The 24,880-nt window shown below is 39.4% G+C and overlaps 1 protein-coding gene across 8 annotated transcripts in view; it reads left to right on the forward strand.

The window, feature by feature from the left end:
• Nucleotides 1-24,880, forward strand: part of PHACTR1 (phosphatase and actin regulator 1) — a 588,779-nt gene that overhangs the window by 16,422 nt on the left and 547,477 nt on the right. For all 8 annotated transcript variants that reach the window (XM_012476554.3, XM_012476555.3, XM_012476558.3 and 5 more), the window contains one exon: nt 16,662-16,808. In XM_012476554.3, the coding sequence (XP_012331977.1) occupies nt 16,662-16,808 (147 nt within the window). The remainder of the gene's footprint in view (nt 1-16,661; nt 16,809-24,880) is intronic.

Raw genomic sequence — 24,880 nt, forward strand, 5'->3', positions numbered from 1 at the left:
AACAGGCCCTGGTGTGTGTTGTTCCCCTGCCTCGGTCCATGTGCTCTCATTGTTCAGCTCCCGCTTATGAGTGAGAACGTGCAGTGTTTGGTTTTCTGTTTCTGAGTTAGTTTGCTGAGGAGGATGACTTTCAGCTTCATCCATGTCCCTGCAAAGGACATGATCTCATTCCTTTTTATGGCTGCATAGTATTTCACGGCATACGCAGTTTTTTTGACCTAAACCAAGCCGCTCAGATTTATTGCTTTTAATTTTTTTATGTCTTAATGTAAACAATAAATTAACCTTTTTACCTTGAAGTAGCTTATTCTAACTGAATTGTGAAATAATCAGACACAGGTTGGGCTATGATGGAAAGGTCAACCATGCTTTGCTTTCTCCCAAAGGGTGACTTTGCCAGCTGAGTTGGTGTTCTGTTCTGGATCTGTTCTGCCATTATTTACTAGACAGAGTCTATGACTAATAACCTGTGATCTAATCACTGTCATCAGCCCATCTGTAGATAAAACAGAATGCAAATAAAATATCTATGTAATCCATATTGGGTGGTTATTCCCTCTTAGAATCATACATTTAGAAATTTTTATGTTTTCTCCCTTCCACAGGCAGAATATGCCTTCCTCTTATTATAGACAGATGCATTTTATTATGTTTGACAAGCAAATGCCAGATATTTCTAATACTTCATTTAACAGTAGAATTACTGCAGTAATAGGACATCAGAGCTGGAAGGGACTTAATTCAATCAGCTCATTTTACAGGTGGTAAAACTGAGGCTTAGGGAAGACAGGAAAAGGAACACTGTTTATTAAATACCTAACATATACCAGGATCTATGCATACTTGTTTCATTCAAAACTATAAACCTATGAGTTAGATATTTTTTCTCTAATTTATAAGAAATTAAACCTCAGAAGGATCAAAAACTGACCCAATACTGCACAACTAAGAAGAGGTGAAGCCAGGATTCAAGCATGAGTCTTTCCGGCTTCACAGCTTTCCCCTACAACATCCTTCCTTTCTGGAGAGAAATAACTTAGCTAAACCAGATGGAGGTAGATGGTGGCAGAGCAGGAGCCAGAACTCAGTTTCTCAATGCCTCATCTGTGCCCATATCTCTGCATCCTGCTGTCTTGTGTATTTGGGGTTCAAATAGGATTAAAGCCCCCACAGCCTTTGCCACTGAAATTATTTTGCAAGTAACTAAGCCCAGGGGTTTGCCACACAAAGATATGTCCAAGTATACATCACTTGTGTGTACATTGAATATGAATTAGAAATATTAGAACTTTTAGATTTCAAATGATGTCATTAATTACAGCAACTATACTGAAAATCAGCTACATGGAAGATATAAAATCAAAATATATGAGTCTTAATGTTACCTGTGCTATCAAATAAGATTGGAAAAGTGACTTGTATATCTAAACGAGGGATGCTCAACATTTAAATAATAGAAAGCTGCTTGGGTCTCTGCCCACATCAGTTCAACATACAAAGCCTGAAGCACATTTTCTTTTTCTGCATCTCGCATGATTTAGCAGCCAGCCCCCAGCCCCTCTGCACAGTGTCTACTTTAAGAAACTGGGAGGAAAGGAAGCAATGAACATTTGTTGCCCGCCTACCATTTGTCAGGCTCCATGTTAGGTGTTTTGCATTTATTATATAATGTTTTATCCTCCCAAGGCCCAGTGAGAGAGTTTATTTTATTTCTAGTTTACATATAAGGAAACCAAAGCTTAAAGAGCTCACTAACTTTTTTACAAGGTCTAATAAGCTTGGGAATTATGCCAAGGTTTAATTTCTCAGCCACAGCCTTGCTTGGAGCTGGCTAATAATAATAGTCTTAATATAATAAATGTTTATCAGGAATTTCCTTTGCCAAAGACTACATGAATCATATGTCTGAATCCTTGTAATGACCTCAAGTTGCAGGTACTATGTTAGTCCCATCTTATAGATGTATAAGAGGTAAGTGACCTTCATGAAATTACACAACTATTAAGTACATTTGGATACAAACTCAGGAAGGCTAACCTTAAAGACTGCATCGTTAAACGTTACTTCCTATTGTCTGGAAGAAAAGTGATAACCACATTATTTTGCTAATATAGTTATACAAAGTGAAAATTATAAAGTGCCACAAGGTGAGCAGAGACAAAGGAAGAGAAAGATACTGTAGTCTCATGGTGGTACTGGAGACAGGGATAAAAACATTTCATCCACAGAGGATGGGCAGAGTTTAGATATGTTAAGATGGGGAGAAGGAAAAGAAAGGGTTTCCACTGCAAAGATTTGTACTGTCATTTAGTTTTTGTTTGCTGTATCAAAATTTGCTAATAGTTCAATCAAACTGGTTAAGATTTGCATTTTCTGATAGATACAGATAGTATTTGGCATTAAAAATTGATGTTCTGAGTCCATTGTGAACTCAGTTATTACTTTTCTGTTGCTATGTATGGAATTACCCCAAACCTTAGAGATTTAAAACAACAAACACACTATCTGACAGTTTCTGTGGGTCAGGAATTAAGGAGTGCCTTAGCTGGGCTGTTCTGGTTTAGGGTCTGAGGTGACAGTCAGGAGGTTGGCTGGGGCTGTAGTTGCTTGAACACTTAACTGAGGCCTTCAAGGTGGTTCATGCCCATGATACCTGGAAGGAGACTTTGATGCCCCACTATACAAGCTTCTCTATATACTGCTGGTGTGTCTCATCACGTTGCAACTGACGTTCCCCAAAGCAAGACCCCAAAGAGGAAGCAAGGAAGAAGCTACAGGACATTTTATAGCATATTTTTGTGGTCACAGAGACCAACCGTAATTCAATGTGGGAAGGGACTATAAAAGGGCATGAGTGCCAAGAGTGGGGGTTCATCAAGGGCCATTTTGGAAGCTGGCTACCACAACACACTTGCCTTTACAGGAGCAGGACAATTTCAAAAGAAAGAGGGAACATAGCTCATACACTTAGACAGGTTTTGTTAATATTTCTCACATCATCAAGTGGTTTCAAAATTAGGCAGAATATTGCATAATTATATAGGCTCTCTGGGAGAGAAGTCACCATACCAATGTTAGGGTAGCTATTGAATTGTCTTGTATTAATCTATATACAAGCAACAAGAAAAACTAGGTATCCACACCTTAAAGAAGAGTTAGAGCAACGTCAGTATTAGGCCCATATTGTTATAGGAAACAGGGTTGGCTTCCACCTCTTTGGGAGCTACATCCTTCAAGGTATGGCTGCATAAGTTGTGGACTTCACTCTTTCACAAGTCTATTCACATAGAGTATGAAGTGGATGACGTATCTCTGAAGCTCTGCAACATTAAAGACCTAAGTTGGGGCCCAGAGGAACACAGTAGCGCTGGATTCCTGAGTTGCAATAGTAAAAACAAGGCAGCCACCTCCTCCCCTTGTGTACCCCATAGCATCAGCCAGATATAAAAGGGAACAAATATCAGAAGTTCGTATAGTGGACAGCTCCTTTAATGACAAGTTTAAGCAGAGAACTGAGATGTACCTATAACATTTCCTTAGATTTTTTGTTTTCTAGCAAACTATACATATGCATAGAAAAGAAAAATATTCCCGAATCTATGTACTAAATTTAGTTGTAATAAAAAGTCCAAAAAACTTTTTGGTATATTTTTGTGAAACCTATGTAAGATTAGCAAGTTATTACTGAAAGTTGGGTTATGATAGTTAATGATATTCATCCCCATCATTTACATTTTGCATCTTTTCATGAATGATTTTCAGTATTGCCACTGTAATTAGTGATAGTGTACTGGGTTTAACTGTGAGGTATAAAGGTTCTTATATTTCTAACATGTTAGATGTGCAAAATGGTGATATATATTTCATCTATATAGCCCAGATTCTAAATCTGCCTGACTATAATAGACCAGAATCAATACAAAAATTGAAAGACTGCCAGTAAGTCCAGGACATATTACCCATAATATCAATACTGTATTTGTCCACAGCCTGTGGGACTATCTGAAAAGGATAATCTTTCAGAAAAATTTAAATGTAAGGATGGGGCATCATCTCTAACCTTTGGGAACTATCCTAAATAGAAAAAAATAAATGTGTTTTTTTACGATCGCTTTTTAACTTAAAAAATAATAATTTTAAAATACAGAAATTTGCAAAAATCATATAGTACAAAGAATAGATATGTACTCTTCTCAGATTCACCTATTTAGAAATCACTTCTCAGCCTTTTGGCCAAGAGCAAATGTAGATTCATCTGTTATAGTGTTTTACTCCATTTGCTCTTGCTTGTCTCTACTGATCTATTCTTCTACAAAGGAGCGTAAAAAACGTGTGTGTGTATATACATACACACAAAATATATATACGCATGTACACGTTTTTACACTCCTCTCTATACACATATCTATATATATACACAGTCATACACATATATAATATGTAGATACATACACAGTCACGTGATGCTTAACAATGGGGATATATTCTGAAAAATGTGTTATTAGGCAATTCTGTCATTGTATGAACATCACAGTGTACTTACACAAACCTAGATGATATAGACCACTACACACCTAGGCTATATGGTACAGCCTATTGCTCTAGGCTACAAACCTGCACAGCATGTTTTGTATTGAATACTGTAGACAACTGCAGCACAATGGTAAGTATTTGTGTATCTCAACATAGAAAAGGTACTGTAAAACTATGGTATCATAATCTTATAGGACCACCATTGTATATATGATCCACCATTGACCAAAATGCCATTATGTGGCACATGACTGTGTATATACAGAGGAGATATTGTAGTACACATGCACGCGCACACACACACACACACACACACACACACACATGCTTATTAAGAAAGAGATGAGGGAGGAAATATATATGTATGATTGTATGTGTGTGTACTTTTACATGTGATTCTATCTTCCTTCCTTCCTTCCTTCCTTCCTTCCTTCCTTCCTTCTTTTTTAAGAGATAAGGTCTCTCTCTGTCACTCAGGCTGGAGTGCAGTGGTGTGATCATGATGGCTCACTGCAGCCTCAAAGTTCTGGGCTCAAGTGATCGTCTTGCCTCAGTTTCCTAAGTAGCTGAGACTACAGGTGTGTGCCACCAAGCTAATTTTTAAAAATTTTTTATAGAAACAAAGTCTCACTATGTTGCACAGGCTGATCTCAAGCTACTGGCCTCAAGTGATCCTCCCACCTGGACCTCTCAAAATGCTGAGATTATAGGCATAAGCCATCATGCCTGGCCCATTTCTTAAGAATAGGAATAGTGTCTTCCATAACCATGGCACATCTATCACCTGAAATAAATTTACCATTGATATTTTAATTTAACCTGCCTCTTGCATTTCAATTTTGTCAGTTGACCCAATAATGTTCTTTCAAGCATTTTCCTCCTCCAGGACAGGAAGTAGTCTAGGGTCAGTTCAGTCTAAGGTTAAAATGCAGGACTGGTCTAGGGGCAGTCCTCTTTTTGCCTTCTTTAATCTGGAACACTTCCACACCCTTAATTTGTCTTTAAAAACATTGGCATTTGTAAAAAATACAGCTCCCTTTCCCTTTAATTTTGTCCAACACTTTCTCATGACTAGATTTAGTTTATGCATTCTAGTCTGGGATGCTCCAAAGGTGGTTATGTATATCTCTAGGCATCATTTCAGGAGGCGTCCAATGTCCATCTGTCCCTCACTAGTGATGATAATTTTAATCACTCAGTGGAGGTGCTGTCCAGTTTCTAGGTTAAACCTAATAAGTGTAAGGGGTAAACTTTAAGGCCATAAAAATATCCTGCCCATCATTAAAAATTTCCCTCTAGAGTTAGTATCCCTTATTGGTTTTTGCTTGATCTTTACTATGATGGCTGCAAAATGATGATTTTTCAACTTCCAGCACTTTCTCCACATTGATGAGCCAGCTCTCAACATTCTACTATAAGCAAGAGTCAGGCTGGGCACCTGTAATACCAGCAGTTTGGGAGGCTGAGGAGGGCTGATCACTTGAGGTCAGGAATTTGAGACCAGCCTGACCAATATGGTGACACCCTGTCTCTACCAAAAATACAAAAATTAGCCAGGCGTGGTGGTGTGCATCTGTAGTCCCAGCTACTCAGGCAGACTGAGGCAGGAGAATCACTTGAACCTGGGAGGCAGAGGTTGCAGTGAGCTGAGGTCACACCACTGCATGGGCAACAAGAGTAAAACTCCATCTCAAAACAAAACAAAACAAATAAAGAGACTTCCCCTTTCCTGAATTTATATTATTTATATTTTTTAAAACCAGTTTTAATCTATCTATTTATTATCAGGACCAAAGAGTACCCATTTTTGATGGTTTAATATTCACTAGTGGACTTCATTGTTTTTGTGTTCAAAGTGTCCCAGGATTGGCAAATGCAAGCCCATTCAAGCTGACTGCTGTGTTCTTGTGACACGTTCTCTGCATTTTCAAAAATGCTGCTTTAACAAGGCATAGCAAGGCTTGTCCACAGCAAGAAGGCCACTGTCATCATTCTTTTCTTATGTCTTACATGTACTTCCAATTCAGTTATCTGTTGTTCTGTTGTTATTTTTAATGCAGCTCAGAATGCCGGGAGCAGAATCTTTAAAAGGTCATGGTTATTAGAAGTAGATATTATGATAGCCTAAAAATAAGGGTGAGACACACCAAAAAAAGACAGAATTTTGCAATAGTGAAATGTTGATATTTATAAAGATAGCCCAAGTAATCAATACATTATTTTAAATGATTAATTAAATTTAATATATATTAATACTGTGGTTTTCTAAGTACTAGTACTTACCTTAAATGCAGTAATTCTCAAACTGATTTCTGCCTCTTAATAAGCTGGAATCTTTTAAAAAATAAATAAATTTATGTATTTATTTATTTTTGAGACAGGGTCTCATTCTGTTGCCCAGGCTGGAGTGCAGTGGCATGAACATGGCTCACTGCAGACTCAGCCTCTTGGCATAAGCAATCCTCATGTCTCAGCCTCATGAGTAGCTGGGACCACAGGCACATACCACCATGCCCAGCTAATGTTTAAATTTTGTAGAGATGGAGTGTTGCAATATTGCCCAAGCTGGTCTTGAACTCCTGGGCTCAAGCAATCATCCTGCCATAGCCTCCCAAAGTAAATCCAAAGGGATTACAGGCGTGGGCCACTTCACTGGGCCTTATTTGTTAGTAGTATATAACATGTGTAGAGCAACATGCACAAATACAAAATGTCTGACTTGAACTTTTACAAAAGTTATCACCTTTCCTAAAAAGTACAACTATGACCCAAATCAACATACAATTTCTTACATCCCAAAAGGTTTCTTTGTGCCCCTTCCAAAACATCTCTCTCATCAATCTTCTATTATGGTATGTGAGCTTGGCTTATTCTTGAACTTCATGTAAATGGAATCATGTGATATGTAGTTTTTCAGGTCTGGCTTCTTTTGTTTGACATCATATATATGAGATTCATCCAAGTTGCTTCCTGTAGCAGTGCTTTGTTCTCTTATGTCTGACACTGTATAAAGACATTACAATTATGTTTATACATTTTCTTGTTGATAGATTCTTCCCAGTTTGGAGTCATTATGAATAAATCTGCTGTGGACATGCTGGTTCATGTCATGGATATAGAATGTTTACCCATGTTGATGTACACGAAGTCTTCCAAAGTGATCTTTACAAGTTATGTTCCCATCAGCATTGCATGGATGCTTCAGTTCCTCCTTATTCTCACCAATACTGGCATTAAGTGATTTTAAATTTTTAGCCATGCTATAGCCTCATTGAAGCTATAATTTGAATCTACATCTAAGTAATGATGTTGAGTATCTTTCCATATGCTTATTTGGACATTTGAAAATCATTTTTTGTATGAAGTGTCTGTTCAAGTCTTTGGTCGATTTAAAAAAAAATTGAGTTGAGCTATCTTTTTGTTGCTGTTTAAGGAGCTCTTTTATATATTCTGGTTATAAGTTCTTTATTAAATATGTATTGAAAATATCTCCTCCCGGTCTGTGGCTTGTTTTTCCAATCTCCTAATGGTGTCTCTCTCAGGTTTTTTCTTTTTTTCAGTGGACATGTAGTTTATTTTTACCACGCTGTTGAGTATACAAACAGAAAGTTGCTTGTAGTATTCTCTTATTCTCTTATATGCTTTTAATAGTTTTAGGATCCAAAGTGATATCTCCTATTTAATTCCTGATCTTGGTGATTTGTATCTTCCTTTTATCTTTAAAAGTCTTGCTGGAGCTTAATTAATCATTGATTTTTTTGGGGAAAAATGATGTTTTTGTTTCATTTATTTTTCAACTCCTAAAATGTTTAATTTCCTTGACCTTCTTTTATCTTTACTAACCCCTTCCTCCTATTTGCTTTAGATTTATTTTTTCTTCTTCTTTTAAATTCTTGATAGAAACTTACATTATTGATTTAAAATATTTTCTTTTATCTAAATAAACATTTAGTGCAATAAATGTCCCAACCAGCAATGTTTATCTCACATATTTTAATATGTCACATTTTTAATGATGTATTATAATGAAAGAAGTTCTTAATTTAAATGGCATCAGCATGTCCATCAATTCTTTTATGATTAGTGATATTTATGCCCTGATTTAAAAATTTTCCAAGGTCATAAAAATATTCTCTTATAAACAGTTTTTCTCTTAGTTATTTTATTATTAGCCTTTGATATTTAAGTACATGATCCATTTGGAATTAAATTTTGTGTGAGGCAGGGATCAAGGTTTATTTTCTTCCATCATATATATATACTTGTATAACCATCAACTATTTATTGACAAGTCCATCCTTTCTCCACTATCTTGCAGTGGGACTCTTGTCATAGTCAAGGGACTGCTCATATCTAGGTCTGTTTTTAGATTCTGTATCCTTTTCTGTTAATCTATTTATCTTACTTTGTTTTTATATTCTATGTCTTTATAATAAGTCTTGATATCTTCCACTGTAATCCTCCAACTTTATTCCTATTTGTCAAGGTCATGCTGGTCTTCTCCCTCAGCATCTTCATATACATGTTAGAATTTGCTTGTCAAATTCCAAAAAAATCACCACTGAGATTTCAACTGGAATTACATTGAATCCATAGTTCAATTTGACAAGATTGATGCCTTGATAATATTGTCTTTCAACCCATGAGCATGATTATTGCATATTACCCCACTTTTCACTTACTTAGGTCTTCTTAATTTTTTTTTCAGTAATGTTTTATAGTTTTTCATGCAGAGGACTTGCTCATCTTTTTTTTTTTTTTTTTTTTTTTTGAGACGGAGTTTCGCTCTTGTTACCCAGGCTGGAGTGCAATGGCACGATCTCGGCTCACCGTAAACCTCCGCCTCCTGGGTTCAGGCAATTCTCCTGCCTCAGCCTTCTGAGTAGCTGGGATTACAGGCACGCACCACCATGCCCAGCTAATTTTTTGTATTTTTAGTAGAGACAGGGTTTCACCATGTTGACTAGGATGGTCTCGATCTTTTGACCTCGTGATCCACCCACCTCAGCCTCCCAAAGTGCTGGGATTACAGGTGTGAGCCACCGCGCCTGGCCTGCTCATCTTTTTTAAAAATTTGTTGATAGATATTTGATGGTTTTGATGTTATTGTAAATGGTACTTTAAATTTTTCATTTTCTAATTTTGCTAATACATAGAGAAAACGATTTTGGTTTTTTGTTTGTTTGTTTGTTTTTATAAAGTGAAAGCAAGTTTGTTAAGAAAGCACAGGAATGAAAGAATGGCTACTCCATTGGTAGAGGCATGGGCTGCTCAGCTGCTTATACTTATTGTTACTTCTTGATTATATGCTAAACAAAGGGTGCATTATTCATGAGTTTTCTGAGAAAGGGGTGGGCAATTCCCAGAGCTTAGGATTCCTCCCCTTTTTAGACCATATAGGGTGACTTTCAGATGTTGCTGTGGCATCTGGAAACTGTCATGGTTCTGGTGGGAGTGTCTTTTACATGCTAATTTATTATAATTAGCATATAATGAGCAGTGAGGACGACCAGAGGTCACTCTGGTTGCCAACTTGGTTTTGGTGGGTTCTGGTTGACTTCTTTACCTCAACTTGTTTTATCAGCAAGGTCTTTGTGACTTGTCTCTTGTGCCAGCCTCCTATCTCATCCTGTGACTTAGATTGCCTAACTTTCTGGGAATGCAGCCTGGTAGGTCTCAGATTTATTTTACCCAGCCCTTATTCAAGATGGATTCACTCTGGTTCAAACACCTCTGACATACTCCCCTCCCTTTTTACAAAGGAACCCTTAATCCTAAGGGTTGTAAAGGGACAAAATACAGCTTCTGTAACTTCTTCAGGTTGAATAGGGGCAATTATATTCCTATTAGGATCTCTTGTACTCAGGGTAGAGAGGAACTCAGGAAGCGTACATATGGCAAAGGCCATTCATAACTCTGAGAGCTGACAAAAGGTGATATCTGGAAGAATAGTAAGTGTTCAGTTTAAGAAAATATTCAGTAAACTTATCCTGCATTCCTATACAAACAGTACAACAGCAAATATATTCCACAACAGTAAAGCAAAATAAGCAAAATTATTCCAAGTAAACTAAATAAGAAAGCTTTCCATGAACTGGGCAATTGTTGGAACCAACTTGATATGGGATCACTAGCTTATTTCAATATGTGACCAAAATTAGAGTATTGATCCAGATTGTTACATTACCCATCCCCTTTGTTTCTTCTGAGCAGCAGCCAGAGATCACTGATTGGTTCACAGGAATAAGTAGGGTTAGTCTAAATTGCAGGGAAAAAAAAGTTAAGAACAACTGATGAGACTAGAGTCTAATAACAGGTAAACTGTAGTTCCTGAAATAGAATTTTTCTCTCTCTGGTCTCCCACTTTTGCTGAAGACAAATCATAATAGAACCAATTTGTTTGCAAAAATAAACTTAAGTCTTATATTTGGTCTGATTATTTGTATAAAGTGCAGCAAGAATAATTATTTTTCACATACGCTTTTAAATTGGCTTCGATGGAACTTTGTTCCATAAAGAAACTCAGATAAGAGTTTTTAAAGGCTGAGCCCAGTCATGGTTTTGTACCATTAAATATTTATATGATTCCTCTCCTCTTGAGGTCCCTAGATAACCTGGGGCTCCTGGCCCTGTCAGAAAGTGATACTCTTTACTTACCACAGGTCAAGAACCCTGTACAGGTACTGTGTAGAAAAGGTATGAGGCCAGTTTTCTCAAGGGGCTTTTATTGGCTCTTTAAGTCAAATTTGCTTCCTCAAGGAAACCATGCCATCCTTATTAAAGCCTTGTTAAAATAACCAGTTGTTCTAATTGTGTCCTGTTGTAAAAGAAAACAGATTCTTATTGCACATATGCAAACAACTATATTGCCATAAGTTAAGAATATTCACAAATAGTTTCCAAATTTTGGAGAAACCAGGTAGAGAGAAACAAATACTCTCCAAATTTTGTTCACAGTATATTTTACTTAATTGTTAAAAGCTGTCAACAAAAAGAAAAGTTTCCTTGACTCCAAACTAGGCCAATCGGTGCTGCAGTCTATTTCTTTTGGGCCTGGGGTCTCCTCAATATCATCCCTTCGTGGTTCATCAGGAAGATGTTACCAGAAAATGGTCCCGATCCAGACTCCAAGAGAGGGTTCCTGGATTTCACTCAAGAAAGAATGTGAGGCAAATTCATAGAGCAAAGTAAAAGCAAGTTTATTAAGAAAGCAAAGGAATAATCAATATCTACCCCATAGGCAGAGCAGCAAAAAAAAAAAATGATGTTTTGTACTGACATTATATCCAGTGACATTGTGAAAATTACTTATTTCTAATAGTCTGTGGATTCTTATGAATTCCAGAGCTATATAATCATAACATATATCACTAATAACAATTTTATTCTTGCTTTCCAATCATACCTTTAAAAAAATTTTCTTGACTTACTTCCCTGGCCAGGACCTCCAGTATAATATTAAATGGAAATGGTGAGAGTGGCTACAGTTGAGAGTCTTTTGAAAATCCAGGTACACAGGTCCTATCTCCTCAATTCTGATTCAGTAGGTTCAGATTGGGGACCTACAAAATAGATATTTTAACAAGTATTCCAAGTGATTCTGATGTAGGGGTGTCCTAGAAACACACTTTGAGTAATATTTTTAAAGGGTAAGCTTTACTCACTTGAAAAATTTTCTTAATGGGGATGGAATATCACATCCTTATTTCTTCCTCCCCTTCTCACCTCCATCCTCTTCTGTAGCAGATGGATGTATGAAGGATAGTTTTCCTGAGCACTCTATTGAGCTACTTCTTTTTCTTTGGCTATACTTCTGGATATAATGTACATTTAAGAGTCTACAGTGTTAAAATGTTGACTGGCTTTAGGAAAAGAAAAAGAGAAACTGCCTTCTTCCCAAGTCAGGAGTCATATTTAGAAAGAAGCAATTATAGGTGGTGGGGCAGCGGGGGGCATAAAAATACATTTGGAAGTCACTGAGGTCACAGTTGAATTCAATCCTTTTGTACAGACACCTGCATCCACACAGACACACATATAAACAATCATGTGGGTGTTACCACATGATAGAAACAGCATGAGGGGGAAAAATAGATTCTAAAGGATGCAGAGTTATATAAAATAGACTTAAAAAACAGGAAATTACCTGGTAGAAGTATGGATACCATGTAGTTTTCTAAATATAATTCATTACAAATCAAAGGACCAAGGTATTTTCTTAGATTTAAGAGACAAAATATACCACGGACATTTATGGAAAGCAGAGATACAAGAATAGCTACAAATAACACTAGAGTATTAGACTTAGGCAGAGACTTTAAGATCATATCTGACACTTGCATTTTTATAGTGGAGGTGAATGCTGTTAGAGCAACTTGCCCAGTGTCACTTGGGTGAAGTAATAGTACTACTGGGAGCAGCACCCACCATCCTGATGCCTACTCCCAAGGCTCTTCTGCTGATGTCATGCAGCCAGAGGTTTTGTGATAAGGGGTCATGAATATGAAAGGAGTCTCAGAGATTAAAGAATGTGGAAATATTGGGACAAGCCCATAAAACTGAGTCCTTTGTATAGGATAGGAGGGGATGCATATAAAGGGACTGATTCTGTGTGGAACTGTTACAAACACTAAGGAAGGATGTGAGAAAAGAGAGGCAAAGTAAAAAGAGAACAGAAAAAAACAGATGAAAGACAATAAGAAAGTAAATCACACATATCAAGAAAATGGAAGATAACAATTAGAAATAAAAATGTGATAAAAGAATTCAAGGCTGGGCACAATGGCTCAGGCCTGTAATGCAACACTTTGGGAGGCTGAGGTGGGTGGATTGCTTGAAACCAGGAGTTTGAGATCAGCCAGGTCAACATGGAAAAACTCCATCTCTACAAAAAATATGAATCTCACCCAGGCTTGGTTATGGCATGTACCTGTGGTCCCAGCTACTCAGGAGGTTAAGGTGGAAGGATTGCTTGAGCCTGGGAGGTGGAGGTTGCAGTGAACTGAGATTGTATCCACCAGCCTGGGCGACAAAGTGAGAGCCTGTCTCAAAAAGAATTATTTCAATAATAAAATAGCCTGTAATGAAATAATGTGAAAGTGCATTTAAACTCCTTTAAAGAAGGATAAACCTAAAGTGGTAGCATTAAGTTCCTAAACCTCTAAAATGTTAAATGAATGATAAACAGAAATTCAGAATGTACGTCTCTGAATTGGGAGAGCTAAGTGTAGATATTCCTCCAGATGACTTTATCATTTTTCCAGAAACAAAGCTGATGAACGAGAATACGAAGGAATGGGGAATCTCAAATTCTGAACAATCAAATAGACTGCACTAATTCAGAGGAGGCAGCATTTATACAGTATTTAGAATTGTTTATTTCCTTATATTCTACACTTCCTTAAGAACGTGAACCTAAATGTTGTAACCAATAGATTGGTTTATAGCCTGTTAGTCCTTTAAAAGTATTAACTTTCATAATCCATTTAATGAGCCATAGGACTCTGTTGCACCTCTTGGAAGAGGAGGACTTTACTTTAAAACCATGTTTAACAGTAATAAATGGGACATAATAATGAGGCATATGTCACAGAAAAGTGAATGTGAAAGGTGGCTAATCAACCAAATATATATATATTTAGCAAATCCATACATGAGTTAAGGTCATAGGATTTGAAATCAGGCAGACATGGATTTGGTCCCCAGTTCAGTCACTCATTAGTTATGGGTACTCACAACCCTCCTTCACTTCTTTTCTTTTTTTCCTTCTCCCTCCTTCTCTCCCTCCCTCTCTTTCTTTATTCAGAAATATCTGTTGGTCAGGTATGTTGGCTAATGCTTGTATTCCCAGCACTTCGAGAGACCCAGGAAGGAGGATCCTTTGAGGTCAGGAATTTGAGATCAGCCAGAGCAACATATTGAGACCTCATCTCTACCAAAAAAAAAAAAAAAAAAAAAAAAAAAGTTGGGCTTGGTGGTGCATGCCTGTTATCCTAGCTACTTGGGAGGCTTGGGTGGGAGGATTGCTTCAGCTCAAGAGGTCAGGGCTGCAGTGAGTGAAGGTCATGCCAATGCACTTCAGCCTAGGTGATAGAGACTGTCTCAAAACAAACAAAAATCCTACTGAACATTTACTATATGCTGGGTTCATGCCACAAACTAATGAGCTTAGTCACTTCACATTTCTGAGGGAGAACAGGAAATGTTTATAGATAAGAAATTTGTTGTGCGCCACTTAAGTAAAGGTGCAGATGCAAAAGTGAGCCAGATTTGTTGGGGTGACTCTAAGCCAACCGGAGGTAAATAATGGGAGATGAGGATGGGAAAGAAAGGTTGTGAAGGGCCCTGAATGCCAGAATAAGCAGTTTGAAATTAACGCAGAGGACTGACCGACAATTAGAAATCAGGATATTAGGGAGATAACCTAGCAAAGGATGGGATTATTTCAAGAACGATGGATTACTAAGTATTTCAGAGAAGCCAAGGAACAATTAGTTTTGACTATCAAAAGGATATTGATGGAGGCTTTTAAAATAACTTTGGTTGAGTGGTGAGGATAGAAACCAGTGATGGGGATGAAAGGACGGGATTAGAGTGTAAAATCAGAGACTGATGGCCAGGAGTTCCACGGGAAGGTTAAACAGAATGGGAAGGAAACAGTATGGTACAGGAGGAGGGAGCAGCAAGGCCAAAGGCAGGCATATTTTTCCTAAAATGAGTAGCTACTATACATGTGTGAAGGTAAAAGAAAGACCAATGAAAAGAGAAGATGATTCTAGAATGAGAAAAGACAAGTGGAGAGTTAGAACTGACAGCTGAAGTGGAGAGGGAGGGCTTGCACAGTCAGAACAGCACTTCTCCTGAGTCCACACTGAGATGCCCTTTGTAGCAGGGAGGGAACCAAGGCAAGATTTATCCATGTGCTCCAGGTGAGCACTTATTAGATAGAAGAGTGGCAGCTCAGGCCACAAAAAGACTAAGTACCTACAGCTGCAGAAAGACAAGCATTAAAGGGTTTATCCCAACAATAGGTTCAGCAGGAGCATCAAATCATTCTGATTCACACCCTAGAAACCTTTCTGGTTTTTCTGCTGTGTTACAGGGAGGGTTGCAAGTGGCAGTGCAGACGTTCAAAGAAATGTAAAGTCCCCTTGATCACCTCTCTTGCAGAAACAATGATGCCAGGTTGTAGAGACTGCAAGTCCAACCCAAACACTATTATTTGTGTTCTAAGTGACCAAATAAAGAGAAATTCAGTTAAAATGAATGGGTATTTATATAAACACATCCCAGAAGTTAGTGGTTGGAAAAGAAGGTCACTCAATTCTGCATGCATATGCTTAGTCTACATTCAAAATACCAACTCTAGAAACCTTAATGCCAAACTGCTCCCAAACTTGTAGCCATTTTTTCTCTACTCCCCACCTGTAAGTTGTAAGGCGGCAGATGAGAAAACTTCTAAGGATTTCAGATGTGGTTCTATCTCTATTTGAGCTCTAGGCTGGGAGTAAAGGAGTAGAGGGCTGGGCTGGGCTGGGCTGGGCACGATGCCCTACTCCATGACCAGCGGGACCAGGGCTTGCACCCCAGGAATGGTAACTCCACGCAGGGAGCTGGGACTGCTGGCCCGGCACGCTCACATAGAGCAGCCTGTGGGCGAAGGAAACTGTAGTGTGCACTTGGGCAGAGTAAGCGCGTTTGGCGGGAGAGGGCACAGTGCTGACTGGGCATCTCTGCGTTGGAGTCGTCCCTTTCGCATGAGCCTATCTGTGCCAAGGGCTGGAAACTGGGGCTGCAGGAGGGAGGCGGGGTGTCAGCCGGGAGCACTGGCCCCTCGGCCCTGTGGCTGGGAAAGGAGTCAGGGGGAGCCCAGGGCGCCAGCCAGTTCTCTGCTCCAGTCCACAGATCCTTAACGGATTTTCTTTCTCTCCCTTCACCCCTTTCTCTCCTTTGCTCCTTTCTTTCTCCCTCTTCTTTTTCCTTTTTCCCTCTTTCCCCCTCCCTCCTCACCCCTTCCCTTCCTCTCCCCTCCCCTTTCCCCTCCCCCTCCCCCGTGTGCGAGCCTCTTCCTCTCCCCTCCTCCCCCTTCCGCCTCTCTCCCTCTCCCTCCGTCTCCTTCTCCCTCTCAGCTCGCCGGGCGACCCTGCTCCTGCCTCCCACATTAATGGCGGCATCCTCGGAGGATGATATAGACCGGCGGCCCATCCGGAGAGTGCGCTCCAAGAGCGACACGCCGTACCTCGCGGAGGCCAGGATCTCCTTTAACCTGGGGGCAGGTAAGGACGCCCCTGGCGCCGCGCCCCCCGCCCTGCTCCTCCCTCCCCGGCTGCTGCGCCCCCGCCCCTCCGGGGCCCCCTGCCCGGCCCTCCCCGCCGCCCCCCACAGCCAGGCGCTCCGCACTCGCGCTCTTTGTGTCTCCGGTGCGCAGAGGGCGTGTGTGCGAGCTGCCGGGTGGGGGAGGGCGGCGCGTGCGGCTCCGCATCCGCTCGAGTCCCACGCGGGCTTCCCCGGCACTGGGAGGAGGAAGTGCTGTCAGTGACCACAGTGATCCCGGGAAGAACCCGGAGCCCACGCGCGCGCCCGTGCGCAGGCTGCGCCAGCGGGGTCTGGCGAGGCTCCCCGGGCGAGGTTGGCTGGCGCGGCTACTACGGGGTGGAACTTGTTGGTGACATTCAGACTCTGTTGGCTTTGACGGGTTGACGCCGCCGCTGCGGTGTTGGAGTGGAGAGAGGGGGCGGGGCTGGCCGCCGGGAACGGAACCTTTTCCTTGCAGCCAGCAGCTGGGAAGCTACCATGCTGGTCCGAATAGCATGGTCTGGGGGATGCAGTTAGGTGACTTGATGCTGTCCTTGGAACTGGTGCCCAAAGTGGCCCAGATCGAATTAAGTGAAAAAGGTAACTGAGGTACAGGAAGGAGGGAAGGAAGGAGAGAGGAAATGAAGGAAGATAGGGAGAAAAGGAATGAAACAGGGAGGGAAGGAGTGGGGTACAAGGGAAGAAGGAAGAAGAAAAGAAAGGAGGGGGAAAGAGGGAAGGGAGGGGAGAGTGGGAAAGCAACAGAAGAATGACTGAGGGATTCAGAGTCAAAAAATGCCTTGGTTGAGTCCACTCAGGGTTACTCAATGAGAAAAGCCCAGAATCCACTGTTCCCTCTGCTGCTGCTGCTCCCAACTCGCCTCTAGAGTGCCTTACTCCTGGGTGGTCACTATCACTGGGAAGAAGTTGTTCACCACTAACTTCATAGCTCTGCCTTTTCTGAATGATTCCTAAGCTTCCATCCTAGTTTGTTTTCTCTTCCTCTCCAAGGTCCCTTGCTATTATAGCAACTACAATAAAAGAAAAGTCTTCTTTTCCTGAAGACTGCCTTTCAAAATAAATTTAAAAAGCAGATGATACCCTTGACTTTAGGAAACTAAACTCTTGGAAATGGGACTAAATCAAACAAAATGTGTGTGTGTGTGTGCGCGCGCACACACACACGGGTGCACCCAGGTGTTGGAGCAAAGAGAACCTTCAAATGATGGGTATTTTATGCTCTGTTGCGAAGTTTGGACAAAAGAGAAAAGTCTGTATAGAAAAACAAGATGCACTGACTAAGCAACCATACCCTTATGGCTGGAAGAATGGTAACTGAATGTGCCAGAGTGGCCAACTGCCTTGGAATATAATTTTCCTGTCTTGATGATTTGTCGTTTTAATCATATGTAGCTTGTCCTTCTTAAACGTGTGCCTCTGGCTTTGGAGCTGAAGACAAGTGTATTTAGGAAGCTTTGGCATTTTCTGTGGCATGCTGTAGTAGTCCATGGTGTCCACTGTGGAACTGTGAATCTCCTACTTCTATGTTTTAGATTGAGCATATGGTTGTAAGGGGTCTTACAAAGGACCCATAAAAGTTTCTTTTAGGAGCAAGATTGTTTTCCCAACCCAGTGATATTGGGAATTATTCTGCTGACCCTTTGCTAGCTGACTCAGCTGTATTCTCTTAGTGTCTTTGGCTTAGCCCAGGAGGAACAGAGCCAAAGCAGCAGTTCGTAAAGGTTGTTTATCTTCTACTAGTACTTTTATAACAAAACAATAAAATATAGTGCTAAACAAGAGTTTAAAGTTTCAGCTACTACTCAATTACATTGAGCCACTTTGTCACCAGATTAAACCTAGTGACTTGCAATCTTTTATTCTGGTTAAATTGCTCTGGAGTCCATTTAAAAGATTGGCTCAGACAGGACTTATCTCTGTTTCGTCTGGAAATAAATAAGCCAGACAAGCACTCAGCCCCTTCTATATGTCCCTTAAAATATTCCTAATGCAAAGTGGCAAGAAAGACACCAGTAAGAGAGAAATGCGAAGAGGATATTGTTAAGGGTGGAAGGGCATTAGCAGCCTGCTTTGTACGGCAGTCAGGGGAGCTGTCCTCCCTTTGTGGTGCTGAAATGAGACAGAGAAGTGACTATAAGGTGGCAGTGGAGGGACTTGTACTCTTTCCCTCCTGTGATGGAACCCCAAAGAAAATGCAGAAGATCTGGCTACCAAAAACTTTTCCATCTCTCTCCACCTATATTTACTGCCTGTTTACTATGCATCACGCCTACTGCTCTACTGCTCAAATCGAGCATTTATGCTCTAATTTTGCACCAACTGCTCACTCCTGGGGCTTTGTTTATTTTCCAGCTGGTTTCTGGTTGCTTCCCTAACAAAGTAAGATCCACTCGCAGATGTGCCTTTCCCCCGCGTTTAAGAGTAATTGTAACCCCCTGGTTTAAAAAGCAAACAGCCTTGTTTATCTCCTTGAGCTGCAAGTTGTAATTAAACTATTAGTGTTGTTATCAGCATTGCCGAACAGAGAAGCATGCACACTCCCAATAAATTACATAATCTGGGCATAGAGATAATTTTGTTTCTGTCTTAACAACAATTTATAAACACTTAAGGAAGCAGTCCTGTGCCCTTTCTTTCCATTCCTCTCCTGCCCCCAAACAATTGCTTATTGTTTATTCTTTCCAGAGAATTTTTTTATTGGCTTAAACTGCTTATCTTTAATATTTCCTTTCCCACAGAACTAATTATACATAAACCTATGATTGATATTTTAGAGGTTTAGCAGTGCTTCAAGGAAATACATATACATATATTCATTTTAATTGACTATCATGAAATCATTAATCTGTCCAGTTGCCAAATAAAGTGGATTAGGCATTTTGAATATTAATTAAACACTTAAGCATTTTTCAGCTACACCCTATCTCCAGCAGTACTTAATAATATCATTTCAAAAATAACTCCACAGCCTGAGTGAAGGATATACTTCTTCACCTACAGTTGCAGGTCAAAGGGTAGCACTACAATGTGGGTGTTTCATCAGTTTATAAAGATGCTAATTTCAAGTTTCAGCTAAAATTGAGAGAATAGAGAACAGAAATTTTCTGAACCCTGACTTATTTTTCTAAGAGTCCCTTTTCTAGGTTTTTAACTTCTGTTCAGCATTTAGTAGACATAAATATTGATAGATAATTGTTTGAAGATGGTATAAATGCAAAAGAAAATTAAGTCAATATATTTGTTGAAGGTTACCCAGACACATCAAAGATTAAAACATTCAAAAAGGGATTTTTCCCCTAAGGAATTCAAATGTGTTAAAAGGACATTCTGGAACAGAAGAGTCTGTTCACACTATTAGTAACAAGTATGTCTAATTGTGTTCTCACTTAGAATGAACATCACTGACATTTATCTTGTAAGAGTGTAGCCTGCCTTATGAAGTCATTCATTCACTGCATTGCAGTCAGTGCAATAAAGAATTGCAGCTCATCTGCCAGGTGCTTTCCCATGGGCTAGCGTATTCCATTATCTTTATATTGACAATATATAGAAGATTACCTGATACATAGAAGTTGTTGAAACTGAAAAATTCTCTATAATTACACACTAAAGTGAATGAAAGTGTTATAGTAAGTAGAAAAATCAAGCACATCTTATATTTCTTATAGGGTTGTCAAAAGAAGGAAGGCAGGTCATCCTGACGATTTACGATAGTTTAAAACCCAAAAGTAATGTTAGGTGTAATTGAGAAAAATGTGTACTTTTCTAATCATAAAGAGGTTTAACTTCTGTTGATACATCAGAATTGCTTTGTCTGGGGGAGATTTTAGATTAACAGTATGGTCAACACCAGCATACTTATTCTCTTTGGAAAGCTGAGATCTGGTTTGTTTCTGGATGTCCACCAAGGATAGCTGTTTCTGGCCTTCACTGGTTTCTTTCACCCTTTCAGGCCCAGAGGATAATGGCAGTCAGAACTGGCTTGCTCTTGTAAACAATAAGGATAGATGGGTCTACCAAGTGAAGTTATGAACTAGGTCCAAGTGTACCTTTTTTCCACCCTTATCCCTTAGCTAAATAATGGAGACCCATGATGTTGAGAAGTGGCAGCTCAGAATGTGCCATCATCACTTAGCAATGAGAACTGCCCCTATGCAAATTGTAAATATTATTGCCATGCTGATCTTAGATTACTTCACCAACCTAAAGGTTTCGATAGGCATCCTCCTTCACTCTTTTACCGAAGAATGCCAATGTGTTCCTCACTATATTTTTTGTTACTGACTGCAGATTGAAGGCGGACCATGTGGGTCTGGCTTTTATTTGGTGGCCCAAACTCTTCTTTGAGTTTGGGCCACCAAACATACAATACAAGTATTGTTTCCTGTGTTTGGTAGGCAGGATTCAAATGGTGGATCTCACAGCTCACCAGGATCCTCTAGGGTGGAAGTTTTCCCTCCTTCTGTGCTATAGTTAAAGCTAGCTAACCTGATAATCTCATTATATCATGCATTAAGATGGTACCAATGAAGATCACCCCAGATAATGTAATGAACAATTAAAAGGTACAGAAAAGTAAGTACAGTTGGCCTTCAGCATTCATGGACTCCATATCTGTGATTTCAACTAACCAGGGATGGGATATATTTTAAAAAAATGAATGGCTGCATCTGTACTGAACATGTAAAGAGTTATGTCGTTATTTCCTAAATGATACAATATAACAACTATTTATATCACATTTACACTATATTAGGTATTATATGTAATCTAGAGATAATTTAAAGTATACAGAAAGATGTGCATAGGTTATATGTAAATACTACACCATTTTATGTAAGGGACTTGAGCATCCATGGATTTTGGTATTCACAGGGGATCTTGGAACCAATCTCTCATGGATACCAAGGGATGGCTGTAATTAACACTATGAGTAAATGGGAAGCCCTTTTCCATAAATATTTCATTTATGAAACAACTAGAACACAGAATCTATGTTGGGTAATTAAATTTTCTTAGAATATTTGGTCTGAGCATTATTATTTTAAAACATGTAAGTATGGTATTTATAATTATCTTATGGCTATATAGTAAATTACTTTTTTGGTTTGTCTGCACATGTCTATATAATTTAATTCTATAAAATCCCACAGAGGCGTGTTTTATAGGAAAAATGTGAAACAAGAGTCAGAATTTGATTCTAATGCATCAATCTCCTAAGGCCATGGGCAAGTCATTTAACCTTTTGGGGTTTGATTCACTCAGCTCTAAGATGAGGGATTTAGATTTAAAGTCTCTGAAGGCCCATTCAATCTAAAAATGAGGAATACTTCTAACTCTAGCTGTATTTCTGGATACATACTGTACCACTGGTTTTACAGATATCTTCTTTGTTGTATAAAACATATAAAATGGCATTACAACAATAAGAATGAACATATTTGATCATAGCAAAGTTATGGAAATTTTTGAGTTAGAAGAAGAATGAGTCTCTATTATATAGGCACATTTATATACAATATATTAGTTAAATATTTTAATTTGAATATTCAGGGATTAGAGTCAATACAGTTGATGCTCTCTAGATATCTGTTGTATAATAGAATAAGATATTGAAGAAATTTTAGCAATAAATACAGAGTGAGGAAATTAAATGCTAATTCAGCTCCTAATTGGCATTTCAAGTCTTTTAATCTGTTTTCCTTTATAACTAAAATTAAACGGGTATGTAAGATCTATATTTTGCCTTTACCCTTTTAGATTACCAGGGAGGGTAAACATGTAGGCGGACCAGCTAAATGGCAGAATACTATAAAGCAGCAAAGTATCTCTTTGGAATTCACAGAAAGAATCCTAACCTCTAAGCACTGACCTGGCCATGAACTACAAAGAAACTTCTTTCCCTTTTTATTCATGGGCAAATAAACTGACAGGTTCACCAACTACTGGTCAGAATAAGTGCAGCAGATGCACATTAATACATTTGCCTACATAGGTTTTAACACTAAGGCAAAAAAATGTAAAGTTATTTATGGAGTTGCTTTTTAATACATGAATTCATGATCATTATGTAGTGTTCAAGAATTAAAATTCAGGTGGGAACAGAAGACAATTTGTAGAGCTGCCTTTTTTCTCCAGTTCCTGGGGTGAAAAGGGGGACATACATTGCAGCTAGTGTTATGTAAATGAAAGAGCCTGAAAGAACAGTTGATACAACATTTTCTTCATTGTATGGTACAAGGGAAACTCTAGTATTTCATGTTTTGTTCCTGAGTCTCCTTTCCCACTTTGGTAGATGCTAAAGTGGATGTGATTTCAGGATGGGGGAGTGGGCAATGTTGACATTTTAATTGCTTTAATTTATAAGTCTTCTATACAATGAAGGATAGTTAAATAAAAGACAAAATCAATTTTATGGCCTTGTTGAATGATGACAGATTAGCATGACTTTCTACACAGTTAATGAAGGACAACAGGAATAATATCACACTAGTAGTTGTTTAACATTTGTGAATGTAAGTGCGGGGTAAAAGCCTGCAGGCCTTGATTGATCCTTTTTGCCATATTTGTATACACTAAACTAGCAATTCAGCCGCAGAATCTTTAATAGCAAATACGTGGACTGTAACTGTTGATGAGACTTTAATATACATCTTAGTTTTGAGATAATTCTGAACTTTATCAGCATGTTCATTTGCCAGTTATAGACATGGAAAGGCCGTTATTGCCAGATCTCTATTAACCAAACCACAAAGTGGTCGAGTATTAAATCATGGTTTAATCAAAGGTACAGAAAACCTGCATTATTTGTGAGTTTCTCTCTTATTTCACCTGGGCTCTTTATGCATTTTTTTTTTTTTTTGGTGGGACAAAAATGAATAAGGCAGGCTAAGAGGGTATGACATATGGGAGCAAGAAGAAGAGAGGATTTCAAGATAGGCAACATGGAGGAGAAGGGATTTGAACACGGTTCTTCAATGCAGGTAAAAGAATGAACAATGCCAATATGGGGTGGGGAGCAGAGTGGGAGAGAGCTGAGGACAAGCAAGTGGAAAGCCCTAAACCAGAGTGTTCCTGGTATGGGAAGGAGCCCATGTGACCAGAGGAGTGAGGAAGGGAGATGAAGAGGGGAGATTAAGAGGGAATAGGGATCAGACAAAATTTGGTGAACCTTGCAAAGACTTTGACTTTATTCTCAGTGAAGTGTGGAGCACTGAAGCGATCTGCATATAGGAGTAACACAATCTGACAGATTTTTTTTTTTTTTTTTAAGGATCACTGGGGCTGTTGAGTTCAGAACAGACTAGAGTGGGACCCTGGGGAAGCAGAGAAGCCAGTTTGGAGGCTATGATGGCAAGCCAGAGAAACAGTGGTGGCTCATCCGTGTGGTACAGCAGAAGCAGTGAAAAGTGGTCAGGGTCCTTGTGTATTTGCAGATGTAGCCAGCAGGTGTTCATGATGGATTAAATGTAGGTTGTGAGAGAAGAAGAGCAATGAGTAATTCAAAGGTTTCACCTGAGCAAAAGGAAAAATGGAAGGGTCATTTGGGGACACGGAGGAATGGTCAGGAGCTCAGAGACAGACATGTCAAGTGTGAGACCTCTACCAGACATTCAAGTGGATATATTAAAAAAGCAGTTATGGCTGGGTCCGGTGGCTCACGCCTGTAATCCTAGCACTTTTGGAGGCTGAGGCAGGCAGATCACCTGAGGTGAGGACTTCGAGACCAGCCTGGACAATATGGTGAAACCCCATCTCTACTAAAATACAAAAAATCAGCTGGGTGTGATGGCATGCATCTGTAGTCCCAGCTTCTCAGGAGGCTGGGGCAGAGGAATTGCTTGAACCTGGGAGGCAGAGGTTGTAGTGAGCTGAGATCGTGCCACTGCATTCCAACCTGGGTGACAGAGTGAGACTCCATCTCAAAAAAAAAAAAATTAAAAATAAATTAAAAAGCAGTTATGCAAATCTCAGGTTAAAAATGAGGCCTGGATCAGTGGCTCATGCCTGCAATCCAAGCACTTTGGGAGGC

The sequence above is a fragment of the Aotus nancymaae genome, unplaced genomic scaffold, assembly GCF_030222135.1.
Source record: "Aotus nancymaae isolate 86718 unplaced genomic scaffold, 86718_ANA_hifiasm-v0.15.2.pri h1tg000051l, whole genome shotgun sequence".
Classification (NCBI taxonomy): Eukaryota; Metazoa; Chordata; class Mammalia; order Primates; family Aotidae; genus Aotus; species Aotus nancymaae.